Consider the following 14,954-nt stretch of genomic DNA (forward strand, 5'->3'; position numbering starts at 1 on the left):
ATTATTAAAAGAAACCCCCCAAATCACCAACATTTTAAAATTTTATTTTTTTTTTATAAATTTATTTATTTACTTATTTTTGGCTGCATCAGGTCTTCATTGCTGCACATGGGCTTTCTCTAGTTGTGGCGAGCAGGGGCTACTCTTCGTTGCAGTGTGCGGGCTTCTCATTGCAGTGGCTTGTTGCAGACATGGGCTCTAGCGCACGGACTTCAGTAGTTGTGGCACGTGGGCTCAGTAGTTCTGGCTCACAAGCTCTAGAGTGCAGGCTCAGTAGCTGTGGCACACGGGCTTAGTTGTTCCGCAGCATGTGCGATCTTCCTGGACCAGGGATTGAACCCGTGTCCCCTGCACTGGATTCTTAACCACCACGGAAGTCCCAAAATTTTATTTCTTTATTCAAATCTACTTAATAAGGACATACACTAGATCCTAAGGAGAACTAAGCTGTAATACCTCAGTAGCTCAACATCTAGTTTTAAGACTAGGAAGCAGTGTGTGTTACAGTGGAAAGAGTGAAGTGATTTAACCCTGCATTCTACTCCTGTTAACTGCTACCAATGCTTATATGACCTTGAGTCTAAATATCATCTGTAAAATGAGGAGCTGGACGAGATGAGCCCTTAAATTTTTTCTTGCTCTGAAATATTGATCATCAACATTTTGTACATTTTTGGCCAACTCACAGCCTCCAGAAATTGTTTTCTTCTGAAACTATTTTATTTCCATTCAAGCAAAAGTTTCTATGATCTTCCTAAAAGCTTGTAAGCATCTGAGTTTTGAGGAAAGATGCAATTTTAAATGCTATGAATATTAACCCCCCATTAAAATTGTTAAACACTATTAGAATTACTAAGGGTCCTAATTTTTGTATGATTCTATAGAGGAAGGACCTTGAATGTAGGAAATGCTGAATAAATATTTGTTTAGATGAATTGAACACTGCATTTCTCAGTAACCACCCATAATTATTTGATAAATGCAATATTTTTAAAAATAACAACAAAACATACAGTGAGAGAATGTATTAGGCTTCTCTGCAGTTGAGTTTTTAAACTTAATTGAGGATGATCATTCTCAATTATTAGAATGTTGAATGAGGGAGTTAGGTTATATTTTTGAAGTGCTATGAAAACTAAAACCAATGTATAAGGACAGAAGATTGTTACTTTCAATGGAAATTGTAATTTCGTTATTCATAAAAAGATAATTTCATTTGATTCAAAAGTAGAGGAAGGGGCTTCCCTGGTGGTGCAGTGGTTGAGAGTCCGCCTGCTGATACAGGGGACACAGGTTCGTGCCCTGGTCCGGGAGGATCCCACATGCTGCGGAGCGCCTGGGCCCGTGGGCCATGGCCGCTGAGCCTGCGCGTCCGGAGCCTGTGCTCCGCAACAGGAGAGGCCGCGACAGTGAGAGGCCCGTGTACCGCAAAAAAAAAAAAAAAAGTAGAGGAAAAAATACTTTGCTTCTTAGTGGAAGTCACATATAACACTGGCTTTCTTACCAAAGAAAATGCTACTCTCTTGTCTCAAATTTTTAAATGAAGTTTTCTTACAGGAAACAGTTAAAGTGTTTCTAAAACATCCTTCAGTAAAAGATGATTCAGACCTTGAAGGAAGAACATCCTTTATGTGGGCTGCTGGGAAAGGCAGTGATGACGTCCTTAGGACTATGCTGAGTTTAAAATCTGACATTGACATTAACATGGCAGACAAGTATGGAGGTACAGGTAAGAACTGGCAGACATATTCAGTTTGCTTTCATTCGAGCTTCAAAGTGTAGATGGTGCTATTTTGCAAAATAGTAAGTTGAAACCATTGTTCCTAATCTAATATTGTTTGACTTTCATCTTAACTTTTTAAGTTTAGGTTGCCAGGACATCACTCCAACGGCTTTATTTCTTCCGAGTATTATGGCTAAAATTAGCCTATGTTTCTACCAAGTGAATCTTGGCATTTGATTTACAAGCCTTGTTGCTCCTTAGACATGATTGCGGGAACTCTTGGTCATATATCTTTGTGTAAAACAGAATTAACCTGCATTTTAAAACTATACATACCTAGCAATTATTAATTATATTTTCAAACATTTAGAATTACATTTTAGAGAACACACACATCTAAGTATGTTCTCACCAGGCTCATTTAATATGCTCTTTTCTCAGTTTTGAACAGCATTGCTGCATCCTGAATCTCCCATTTCAGAGTTAACTTCCCATGGCTCTAGAAGCTTCAAAGCTTCAAAAGCACTTACTAGGTGCTTCCTTTAATCTCTTTTTCTAATAAGAGAGCCCTCTAACTATGTGTTGATTAGTAAGAGAAGTATAAGTTTTTTAACACTCATTGTCACCTTAGAGGTCTCTTCCTTATATACTGCAGTCAGCCCTCCGTATCTGAGGGTTTTGCATCTGCGGATATGGAAGCCTGACTTGTATTCACTGTACTATACCATCTTATATAAGGGTCTTGAGCATCTTCAGATTTTGGTATCTATAGAGGCTCCTGGAACCAATCCCCCACAGATATCGAGGGGCACCTGTATATCCAAATTGCAAGTCAGAAAGAGAAAGAAAAATCACACAACAGCACAATAACACTGAACAGAACAAAACCTCAGCTATGAGCTTCTCAATGTTATGTTTTTTTATTTGTAGAAACATACTAGAGCTGTTTGCACCTACCTGTTATCCTGGATAAGATCTTTCTTGACCACCGACACTATTGATGTAGCACTTGGGGGACAGAGGGGAATGGGGTTGCTACACCTCATATCTCCCTCCCTATACCGAGACCATCTCACCTTCTAATTTTTTAAAAAGAGTTTTTAGGTAATATCAATTTTGATAAAGGCTTTAACTTTTGAAAGTATTGAATATTTCTATACCAAAGCTTCATAGTAGACCTTAAGCTTCTTAAGGAGTATTGTACAGACGCATAGGACACTGCGTTTATAAATGATCTGAATATTTAATTTTTTTCTCAAACTTGTATTAGTATGCAGTCTTTATCACTAGCATCACTCTTTGTTTAACTTTTCATGTATTTTAATAAAGTATGGGCTAGGATACTTGCATTCTGTCAACCAAAGTTGCCTTTCCAATGTGCATCATGGTTGGGGTTGAGACATAAATTCCTCTCAAATTCATTCATTCCCTGGGCTCTTTATCCTAAGGAGATTTTATTATATGTCAGAGATACCTTCCTGACATTTCTCTTCTATGCAGGTGAGTTCCTTTCTATCATCCCTCTACAGAGTTGTTTTGCCTTAATTAAAAATGAGTTCTTATCAATAGCAATATATGGGTATTATTTGGATCTTGATTCAAATAAATAAATTACAAAAAAATTATAAAGCTCTCAGGAAAATGTGAACACTATCTGGATATTTGATATTACAACACTTTTGTTAATATTTTTTAGATATGAAAATGGGCCTATGTTTTCTTTGCATGGCTGGGGCTGGGGCTCTGCAAACCACATTCCCTCTTTGCCAGCAGGGGAGTCAGCCCATAGGGGGCAGTACAGGGAGACTGGAAAGCTGGAAGAGGAGCAGGGGAGTGCATCTTCCTGTTTGCTTCCTATTCTTGTTTTTGTTTCCCGTTCCTGTCAGCATTACCCTAGTAAGTCTCACACAACAGAGTACTGAGAGCTTGTTCCAGTGGCAACAGTTAATTTCACTTTGCAGTTTTTCCAGCACTCACGGTAGCAGCCAAAGAGCACCCTCCTCAGAGATACCCGCAACAGCCAAGCAAAGCCCCTCCTTTGAGGTCTGAGCTTCAGCTCTGCTGGGTGCCTCTTCTGAGCGTTTAAAGTTGTAATAATTCCATCCTCTTCTTTTTGTTTCCTCAGTCTTAGAATTGCTCGCCGTTTTCTGCATTTACTGCCTCTGTGATACCTTAGTGTTCCCTTTTTGCTTTTTCAGTTCTTCAGTACAAAGGTAGCAATTCTTCATATTGAATTCTATCTGTTAGAGTTATATGAGAGATACTCTGACTGATACAGTGGTTGTGTTTAAAAAAAGAATCCTTGTCTTTCAGACATACTAAAATATTCACAAACGGAAGCATATGACTCTAGAATTTTCTTCAAAAAATCAGAAGTGGGGGAATGGATAGCAGTTAGATGGAACAAGGTTAGCCAACACATAATTGTTGAATCTGGGTGATGACAATATTGAGTTCACTGGACTATTATTGCCTTTACTTTTGAATATGTTTGAAATTTTCCATAACAGAAAGTTATTGAAAATAATTTTTAAAGCTCCTAGGTAAACTTGTGGTACTTTTTCAAAGAGGGAGCAGCAATAGTAGTCTAAGATTGTTTTAAAATAAATGAAAATAGTCAGAAATGGGGAATTTCCTTTAATATTATTAATTCTATCTTATGCTTAATTGAAATTTTGTCTGTTTTTTAAAAATTTGACATTGATATTTGTCTGAAGATTATCCGTTGCATACTTGAAGCCACATTACATAATTGTAGAATTTCAGAATTTAAAAGTACCTTAAAATTAAATCTAGTCCAGGGTTTTCCAAACCATGTTCTTCAAAACAACACGTTCCTATAGAGGTACCTGAAATGTTGCTGAGGGGTAAATGCTTAAGTGAGTAACCCTCTACCCCTACTTTAGTCAGAACCACTCAACTCTTAACTATTTTATATGTTGGATGTTGTATAAAATTTCATCTGGGAGAAAAAAAAAAGCATTCTTATGCTCTTAAATGTGAAAATCACAGAACTCTCACAGATATATCATGCCTTAATTTGCCTTATAACATTCTCACCAGTGTTTTTCACCAAAGACATCTCCCCAGTGTCTTTCAGCCTCTGGTTGAACAGCTCCAATACAGAGAACCCATTACTTCCATCTTAATCTCACTCTATCAGGGTGCGCTTCCTTATACTGAGCCAAAATTTGTCAAACTGAATGTTCCACTCTGCGTTGTCTTCCATATGACACACTTCAGATTTTTGAAGTCTCTCACACCCAGCTGAATCTTGTCTAGGCCAAACTAACATTCAGCCGTTTAGGTCAGGCTTTTCAAACTCAAGTATGCATGAGAATTACTAGGGGTGTTCCCAGACTATATAGAGATCCTACATCAGATCCTGTCAAGAAGTCCTGTTGACTCCACCTCCAAAATATAATCTAAATCTTTCTGCTTCTCTCCATCTCCATTCCTGTCACCCTAGTTCAAGCCACCACTGTTTTCACCCAGTCAACTGCGCTAGTGTTAACTGGTCTCCCTGCTTACACTCTAATTTACTATAATGCATTCTCAAAACAGCTAGAGTGATCTGTTGAAAGCATAAATCGAATATCACTCACCTACGTAAAGCCCTTCAGTGTCTTCCATCACTCTGACCTGTATGGCCATTTATGATCTGGCCTTTTCTACCTTTCTGACTTACCTCATTCTCACTCATTGTGCTGCAGCTTCTTTGCCTTCCTTAAACACATAGATTCATTCCTACCCCTGTACTCGTTGTTCTCTTTGCCCAGACTACTCTCCCTTGAGATCTCTGCTTTGCTGTCTCTTTTTTATGATTTACTCTCAACTTAAATGTCAGCACCTTAGCAAGGCTTTCCCTAACCACCAATCAAAAGTAATCCCCCAGTCACTCTATATATCAAAATACTTTTTACTTCTTTAATTATACCATCCATCACCATCTAATACTTAAATGTTATTACTTCGGTGTTCTTGTCTTGTTTTGTTTTGCTTCCTCTATGAGAATATAACCTTAGCTATCTTGTTCCCTGCTGAATTCCCAGCATTATATTAGTACCCAGTCCACAATAGCTTCTCAACAAATCCCCAGGAATCTGCATTTCATAGGCATCCCAGGTTTGGTCCATGGATCACACTTTATGAAAGAAACATTATCCTAGACAGTATAGAGCCATAACCCTTAGAAAGAATTGACCCAGGCCTCTAGACAGTTATCCTGAAAAATTCAGAATTTAGAGTGATGAATTAAATAGAATTTCAAGAGTAATCTAAAGAGTGATGACATAAGCACTAGAGTGGAATAATGTAGGCAGGGATCAGCGTAATGTGAAACTCACACATAGTCAAAATTACTCTTTCAAACCCCTTACCAGAGAGGAGACTACATTCCATCTCACTTTTTTCTCCAATCTTGAAATGAATTGCTGTTTTTGAAATTGCGCCCCGAGGAAATAGCTGACTTGCATTTGGAGTCATGTTGTATGAAAAATGCACTCAGTGCAGTAAGATACACAGACTCTCAGTACCATGTGGGTACACAGACCAACTGCAGGAATAGCACAGGTAACCAGCTAAAGGAACAGTAGATTGACGGTCCCATCACACAACCCCTCAGGGACATATACTAATTGAGTGGGTTTGTGGGCAGAATTGCCTGCATCATTTAAATCATTTCTCTTTGTCATTTTTTTGTTCTCTTACTCTCTTAGAAAGAGGAAAAGATAATAAACTAGTAACTGAGGAGACCATTTCAGAACAACAGGATGGAAAGGAAGAAAACAGTGAGATGAGAAAGGTAGAAGAAAAGGGGAAAAGTGTGAGTAATACATATGAATAGAAAGGAAGATAGAAATCTGTTAAAGTTAAAAAATAGAGAATCCTGAAGATTAAATTGCATTTAGCCAAAATGATGAGAAAATCAAAAGTGAAGAAGACACATAGTATAATAAAAAGGTAAAGCTGTTATTTGGAAGCTCTTCACTTTCTTTCGCTCCCTTTTTAGCTTTACATGCTGCCGCCCTTTCTGGCCATGTCAGCACCGTGAAGTTATTATTGGAAAATAATGCTCAAGTAGATGCTACTGATGTCATGAAACATACTCCACTTTTCCGAGCCTGTGAGATGGGACACAAAGATGTGATTCAGACACTCATCAAAGGTTAGTAGTTATAAAGAGTGCTCCTAACAAGTCACTCTCAAAAGGTAGGATTTCTTGCATTCACCTTATTTTTTAATAGATTTATTTTATTTATTTATTTACTTACTTACTTATTTTTGCCTGCGTTGGGTCTTCATTGCTGCATGCGGACTTTCTCTAGTTGCGGCGAGTGGGCTACTCTTCGTTGCGGTGTGCGGGCTTCTCATTGCGGTGGCTTCTCTTGTTGCGGAGCACGGGCTCTAGGCGCACGGGCTTCAATAGTTGTGGCTCACGGGCTCTAGAGCGCAGGCTTAGTAGTTGTGGCGCACGGGCTTAGTTGCTCCATGGCGTGTGGGTTCTTCCCGGACCAGGGCTCGAACCCGAGTCCCCTACGTTGGCAGGCGGATTCTCAACCACTGTGCCACCCGGGAAGCCCCTCCATTCGCCTTTGAAATATAGCTTTACATGGCAGAGAGCTGCCTGGGTAGAAGGATGGAGGGAAGAGCCTGGCATCAGGAAACTCAAGGTTCACTGCTAGCTCCACCTGTTAGTAGCTGTTTGATTTGCGAAAAGTCACTGCACCTGCCTGATCCTGTTTCCCTTTATGTAAAAGGAGAAGGAGTCCTACCCTGACCAGCTCACAGGCTTATTGTAAAAATCTGAAGTAGATGATATACATGAAAGCTTTTTGCTGAGAGTAAAGCGTTTAAAGGACTGTTGTTATATTTTTTAAACTTCTTTTTGATAAATGCTCTCTGTATTAGACATTTTCATTATATTTTTGCTTTTTCAGGTGGAGCACGGGTAGATCTAGTCGACCAAGATGGACATTCTCTTCTACACTGGGCAGCGCTGGGAGGAAATGCTGATGTCTGCCAGATATTGATAGAAAATAAGATCAACCCAAATGTGCAGGATTATGCAGGAAGAACCCCACTGCAGTGCGCTGCATATGGGGGATATATCAACTGCATGGCCGTGCTCATGGAAAATAACGCAGACCCTAACATTCAAGACAAAGAGGTAGAAATTCTACGTCTTTTTTATATTGTCTGCTCCAAAGTGTTTGGAGCATTGCCTCTTTGTTAACTAAAATTAAGGAAGACAACAATTTGCCAAGTGAATTTAGCCAATATTGACATATTTTGCTAGTTTACTTACTTTAACTCTTTAAAAATACTAGCATATTATGTTTTCCAAGTCAGAAAATATATTCCCTATTAATTCATTGAATAAGTATTTATCAAGATTGTTACTATATGTGAAAGTAACATAATGAAAAATGTGTAAAATATGGTCCCTATACCAATGTTATTAGAAATGCATCTTTTATACTTCGTTGTACCTTTTACATTTTTTTTTACAAGTTCATACATAAGTAGTATATTACTTATGTAAGCTACTTCCCACTTCTGTTAGTTTTCATGTGTATTATTTTGGACTATCCAAATAAACAATCATGCTGTCTGTGAACAATAACATTTTTATTTCTTTCTTTCCAATTCTTATGACTTTCATTTCTTTGTCTTGCCTTATTGAACTAGCTAGGACCGCCAATGCAATAGAACTGGTGATAGCTGACATCCTTAAGTCATTCTGGCTTCTCAGGGGAAGCTTTAAATATTTCACCATTGAATATGATGTTTGCTATAGATTCTCTTACATTTTTGGTTGCTAAGAGTTCTTCTAAATCACAATTAGCTGTTTAATTTTCATCAGATAACGTATCTGCATCTATCAACATGATTATGTTATTTTTTCTATTCTTTGCTATTAATGTGGTGAATTACATTGATTACATTGTCCTACTTATGATATATTTTTGAAATATATGTATTGATGGATTTTTTTTGCTAATATTTTTGCATTTATGTTCATGAGAGAGATTGACCTATAATTTTCCTTTCTTACATTGTCAGGTTTTGGTAGCAAGGTTACATTGACCTTATGAAAAGAGTTAGGGAGTAGTCCCTCTTTTCTTATTCTCCTAAAGAATTTGTGTAAGATTGTGTTAAATTCTTCTTTAAATGTTTGGAAGAATTCCCTGCTGAAGTCATCTGGTCTAGGGGTTTTCTTTGTGCAAAGGTTGTTAATAACTGATTCAGCTTCATTAATAATTAAAAAGACAATTCAGATTTTCTAATCATTTTCCATTCAGCTTTGGTAAGTTACATTTTTTTTTGAGAAATTTATCCATTTTATTAAAAATGTCAAATGTATTCACATAAAGTTCATCATACATTCTGTTTTCTATTTTATGTCTGTAAGACCTGTAATGATTTCCTCTTATTCATTCCATACATTGGTAATACATGTTGTCTCTTTTCCTTTTTTTAAAAAATTTCAGTCTTGCTTATTCATCTCTTCAAAGGACTCCAGTCTTTTTAAATTTTCTATATTTTAAGTTTTTCACTATTTCATTGGTATTTACTCTTATCTTTATTATTTCCTGCCATCTGCTTCCATCAGATTTAATTTAATATTTTTTAAAAGATTCTTTTGATGAAAGTTTAAATCATTGATTTTTTTCAATTTTTTTTTCAGTATATGTATTTAAGCATGTTTCTTATTCTAAGCATGCTTTAGCTCCATCTTACAAATTTGGATAATTTGTACGATCACTGTCATTCAACCCAAACACTGTCTGATTTCCATTTTGATTTATTATTTGACCCATAGATTATTTAGAAGTGTATTATTTAATTTCCAGGCAGCTGGGCATTTTCTCATTATCTTTTTGTTTTTGATTATATTGGTTTCCTATTGCTGCTATAAAAAATTACCAGAAGCTTAGTGTCTTAGAACAACACAAATTTATTATCTTACTGTTCTGGAAGTCTGAGTCCAAAATGTCCTAAAAACCAAGGTGTTGGCAGGACTTCATTCTCTTTGGAGGCTCTAGGAGAGAATCTGCTTCCTTGACTTTTCCAACTTCTAGATGCTGCCCACATTCTGTGGCTTGTGGCTGCATTCCTCACAGCTAGCAGTGACTGGCTGAGTCTCACTCACGCTACATCACTCTGACATTCACCTTCTGCCTCTCTGTCACTTATTTATAAGGACGCTTGTGGTTATATTGGGCCCACCTGGATAATCCAGGATAATCTCCCCAACTCAGAGTGAGCTGATTAGTAACCTTAATTCCATCTACAACCTTAATTCTCCTTTTCCATTTAATACGACATAGTTTCAGATTCCAGAGATTAGGATGTAGACATCTTTGCAAGGGAGTTCCTTATTCTACCTACTGCACTGATTTGTAGCTTAAATTTTACTGTAGTTAAATAACATACTCTGAACTATTTTAATCTTTCAAAAGCTTTTGAGGCTTTCTTCATATCCCCACACTTGGTTGATTTTGGTAAATGTTCTATGTATACTGGAAAAGGGTACTAATTTTGTCACTGTTCGATGCAATGTTTTATATACATATCACTTAGTTCAAATTTTACATTGTATTGTTCATGCCTTCTATATCTTTACTGCTTTTTTATCTATTTGTTCTATCAGCTATTGTAAAGATGGGTTAAAAATCTCCCACTGTGATTATGGATATGACTATCTCCCCTTTCAATTTTGTCAATTTTAATCCTGTATATTTAGAAGCTGTGCTATTATGTGCATACAGATTTAGGATTGTGATATCTTCCTCTTTGACGCATTTAACACTATGAAGTATTCCTTTTTATCTCTAGCAATGCTTCAAGCCTTTTTTATCTTTCATGACATTGAAATGTTTTAAGAATACAGGCCATTTATTTTCTAGAATTTCACTCAATTTGAGTTTGCCTAATGATTCATCATAATTAGATTCAAGTTTTACAGTTTGGGTTGGAATATTTCATAAGTGATATTGAATTCTCAGGGTATCACTTCTGGAGACATTTGATGCCTCTTAACATAGTATTAATTTTGATCATTTGGTTAAGATACAGTCCATTTTCTCCACTGTATACTTAATCTTTTCTCTTTTTGTAATTAAGCAGTTTGAGAGAAGTGTTTATATATTTGAGTCATCATAAAAAACTATGTGTCCAAAAATACCGACACCAGATGTACTTGATTTTTCTTTATGCTTGTAGGGAAGGACAGCTTTGCACTGGTCCTGTAACAATGGATACCTTGATGCCATTAAATTACTACTAGACTTTGCTGCTTTCCCTAATCAGATGGAAAACAATGAAGAGAGGTAAGCCATTGATAAAAGGAATATATTGTTGTTCATCTCACATCCTTTCTAAATCTCAAGTTTAGATATTGGTTCAGAAATAAGTATATTCATAAGGAAACACTACACTAAGAAATCCTGAACCAGAAGAAAAGAACAAAAGTTCTATGCAGTGTTGATTTAGAATCATGGGATTTTTTTTTTTTACATCTTTATTGGAGTATAATTGCTTTACAATGGTATGTTAATTTCTGCTTTATAACAAAGTGAATCAGTTATACATATACATATGTTCTAGAATCATGGGATTTTAAAGCTACTCAGAACTTTAGATATTGCCTAGGGCAAGCTCACATTTCCCAGATGAAGAAATTAGGGCTTCTGGCTTTTGGCTGGTAGCATCAAGTCAGGGGAGTCCTGACTGACCAGGACTACGAATTCGGTTAGACCAGTGGAATGTGTTATATATTCAAGAAGTTTCTCTTGATGAAGAGGATATTATCAGTTAGTGGACAGAGGTGCCACCATGCAGCATGAAAAAATAAGGAGAAACTAAGATGAAAGTTTGGGATTTTAATTTAAATACAGATTTCTTGAATAATATGAGATCCACAGATTTAGGCTGGAGTTGTTGTCCAAGAACCCAGGCCCAATAAAAAGGACTAGACACAGTGTGAAGTCTAAGCAAGAGAGATTCTTGATGGTCTTGGACCTAGGAAGATTCTAGTAACTTGTAGGTAACGAATAAGATGGTAATCAGATTTCCATACCTGAGTCCCCCCAGCCCAGGTCTGTGCTTTAGTTTTCATTGTTCATGGATGCTGTCATTAAAATGGCCCTGCAGTGACACCGTCCCCGCACTCTTGGTCACCACCAGCTCTTTCTGTCAGGAGATGGGAAACTCTGTAGGAAAGAGGGTTTCTCTAGGCCTGCTGTCTTGGAGGAAACATGGGGCCTTCATCTTTCCCACTTCTTTCAGAACCTTTCCCCATTAGTTATACCTCCATCTGTTATTCTCCAGTTCTCTTTCTTCTGAAGTTTGTCTTCTTTGCTTTCTCTCACACTGTCTTCCCTGCCTGCATTTCTTTATCATCACATTTAGACTGAAATCTGTGTCTGAATGGTCACTGACAAATTCCTAGTTGATAAATCACATGATGTCTCCATGATGTCTTCTCTGCCCACCCTCATTGGCCGTTCTTTATCTCCTTTCTATTGCCTCCTCTTCTTTACCTTATTGAGCCTATATCTTCTCTAAGCTTCTGTGACAGTATATTTTCTTCTATTTTATTTATTTATTTATTTTGGCCGTGCCTCACAGTTTGCGGGATCCCCAACCAGGGATCAAACCCTGCAGTAGAAGCACAGAGTCCTAATCACTGGAACACCCGGGAATTTCCCCAGTTCTCTTCTTTTATTATTATTTATTTATTTATTTATTTATTTTTGGCTGCTTTGGGTCTTCGTTGCTGTGCGTGGGCTTTTCTTTAGTTGTGGCGAATCGGGGCTACTCTTCGTTGCGGTGCGTGGGCTTCTCATTGCGGTGGCTTCTCTTGTTGCAGAGCATGGGCTCTAGGTGCGTGGGCTTCAGTAGTTGCAGCATGTGGGCCCCAGAGCACAGGGGCTTCAGTAGTTGTGGCACACGGGTTCAGTAGTTGTGGCTCTCAGGCTCTAGAGCGCAGGCTCAGTAGTTGTGGCGCACGGGCTTAGTTGCTCCACAGCATGTGGGATCTTCCCGGACCAGGGCTTGAACCTGTGTCCCCTGCATTGGCAGGTGGATTCTTAACCACTGCACGACCAGGGAAGTCCCCCAATTCTCTTCTAATCATGCGCCTTCTCCATTTCTTTGGCTTCTGTTCCATTTTTTATTTTTTAAATATAAACAGTCTTCAAGGACTGGATCTCTTCTCTCAGCCTATCTCCTTTGGGGACCTGACCAACCACCGAGGCTTCCGCGCTCACTTGGGTGCTGGTAAGTTCTCAATCTCTGTTTCAGACTCAGCACCCCTCCTTTGTTCACACTGTCATCTCCACTTCATTACCAGCACCATTGTCTAGATCTTGCCCTCTTTGACTCTTTCTGGGATTATCGCAATGCCTTACTTGTTTTCCTTCCTTTGATCTTTCCCTCCTTCAATTCGTCACCTTCCAAAGTAGCCTTTCTAAATCATATCGCTAATTGTTAATCATGTCATTCCCCTGTTCAAATGCAGTCTCGTCTAAGAAGATCGTTCTGCCCCACAGTCATGTGTCCCAAACTGTGTTCTCCCTACACTGTGAATCTTTACAGCACTTGGCACATTTCACATTATGTTATGATTGTATGTAATCTGTCTTCCCTATTAATGGAGAACTCCTGAAGATCATGGTCATCTCTATATTGCTCACAGTGCCTTTCATGAAGTAGATGCTCAGTAAATAACTGTTGAGTTGTCAAATCGGTGTTTTCAGGCTCCTAGGAGCATCACCCTGCTTCATACCAGCCTTAGAAACGTCTGTGGAATTCTTAGACCATGTGCAGACTTAGATAAAGCAGACTAGAGTACCTTACTTTGGGAGTGATAAGTAACAGGGAAGAGCTAAATCGGACTCCACATTGGATCTGTTTCTTTGACTTTAACCTTTGCTTTTCGTTCCTTTTGTTACTATAATCATACATAATGGCCTGCCTCAGGGAACGCGGCCCACCTGTGAATGGCTGCAAGAAAAAGGAAACCAACACATCCCCTCACCGAGGCTGGCCATTGCAGATGTTTTGCAAGACTGGTTGCCCTTTTATTTTACTTCCTCACTGCCTCTTCCTCTCTGATTCTGTAAAAGAAACTGGCATCCAGACCCAGATAAGATGGTTTTTCAGAGACACTAGTCTGCCATCTTGGTCTGCCGGCTTTCCAAATAAAGTATTCCTTGCCTCAACACCTCGTCTCTGATTCATTGGCCTGTCGTGCGGTGAGCAGAGCAAGCTTGGACTTGGTAACGATTATATAAAGAACTCACTGTCTCTATTATAGTCAACTGACAATTGCAAAACAAAAAAAGACTTGAAGATTTAGGTATTTGAACACTTAAGGAAACTGGAAAGCCAAGTGAAGTCCTCAAGGCTGAGGTTTTGACACTAAAACAGATATGTGGGGCTTCCCTGGTGGCGCAGTGGTTGAGAGTCCGCCTGACGATGCAGGGGACACGGGTTCGTGCCCCAGTCTGGGAAGATCCCACATGCCGCAGAGCGGCTGGGCCCATGAGCCATGGCCGCTGAGCCTGCGCGTCCGGAGACTGTGCTCCGCAATGAGAGAGGCCACAGCAGTGACAGGCCCGCGTACCAGGAAAAAAAAAAAAAAAAAAAAAGATGCTCAACATCGCTAATTATCAGAGAAATGCAAATCAAAACTACAATGAGGTATAACCTCACGCTGGTCAGAATGGCCATCGTTAAAAAGTTAATAAATGCTGGAGAGGGTGTGGAGAAAAGGGAACCCTCCTTCACTGTTGGTGGGAATGTAAATTGGTGCAGCCACTACGGAGAACTGTATGGAGATTTCTTTAAAAACTAAAAAAAACAAAAACAAAAACAGATATGTGAGGGTGCTGAAGGTTTCTCCCTTTGAAACCCTGAAAAAACAAAAGGGAAAGATAAGGATGTATTCTATAACAGTGTTTACTGCCTGACTGCTATTTTTTAGGAAACAATAAAAAAACGTAATATTTTGTAATTCAATTTCCATTTATATGCTAACCCTTGAATTTCAGACCTAAGTAAGCATGTGAATTAAGGTGCTTACTGCCTGCTGGAGTAAACATATGTTAATTACAGACCAAAAGACCAAAGGAAAGAGCCTCCTAAGTGTACTTGCCAGTCTACAGGTAAAAAGAGACAGTGGCAATATCCCAATCTCCTTTAATGTTTCATCAGCCATGCA

The 14,954-nt window shown here is 38.5% G+C and overlaps 1 protein-coding gene across 4 annotated transcripts in view; it reads left to right on the forward strand.

Moving 5' to 3' along the window:
• INVS (inversin) overlaps nt 1–14,954 on the forward strand; it is a 136,630-nt gene that overhangs the window by 74,306 nt on the left and 47,370 nt on the right. For all 4 annotated transcript variants that reach the window (XM_022600295.3, XM_089913449.1, XM_089913450.1 and 1 more), the window contains exons 8-11: nt 1,558–1,729; nt 6,735–6,890; nt 7,663–7,892; nt 10,952–11,058. In XM_022600295.3, coding sequence (XP_022456003.1) covers nt 1,558–1,729; nt 6,735–6,890; nt 7,663–7,892; nt 10,952–11,058 — 665 coding nt within the window. The remainder of the gene's footprint in view (nt 1–1,557; nt 1,730–6,734; nt 6,891–7,662; nt 7,893–10,951; nt 11,059–14,954) is intronic.

The sequence above is a fragment of the Delphinapterus leucas genome, chromosome 6 (genome assembly GCF_059928025.1).
Source record: "Delphinapterus leucas isolate spDelLeu-1000000601 "Yukka" chromosome 6, BTC_Dleu_Yukka2, whole genome shotgun sequence".
NCBI lineage: Eukaryota > Metazoa > Chordata > Mammalia > Artiodactyla > Monodontidae > Delphinapterus > Delphinapterus leucas.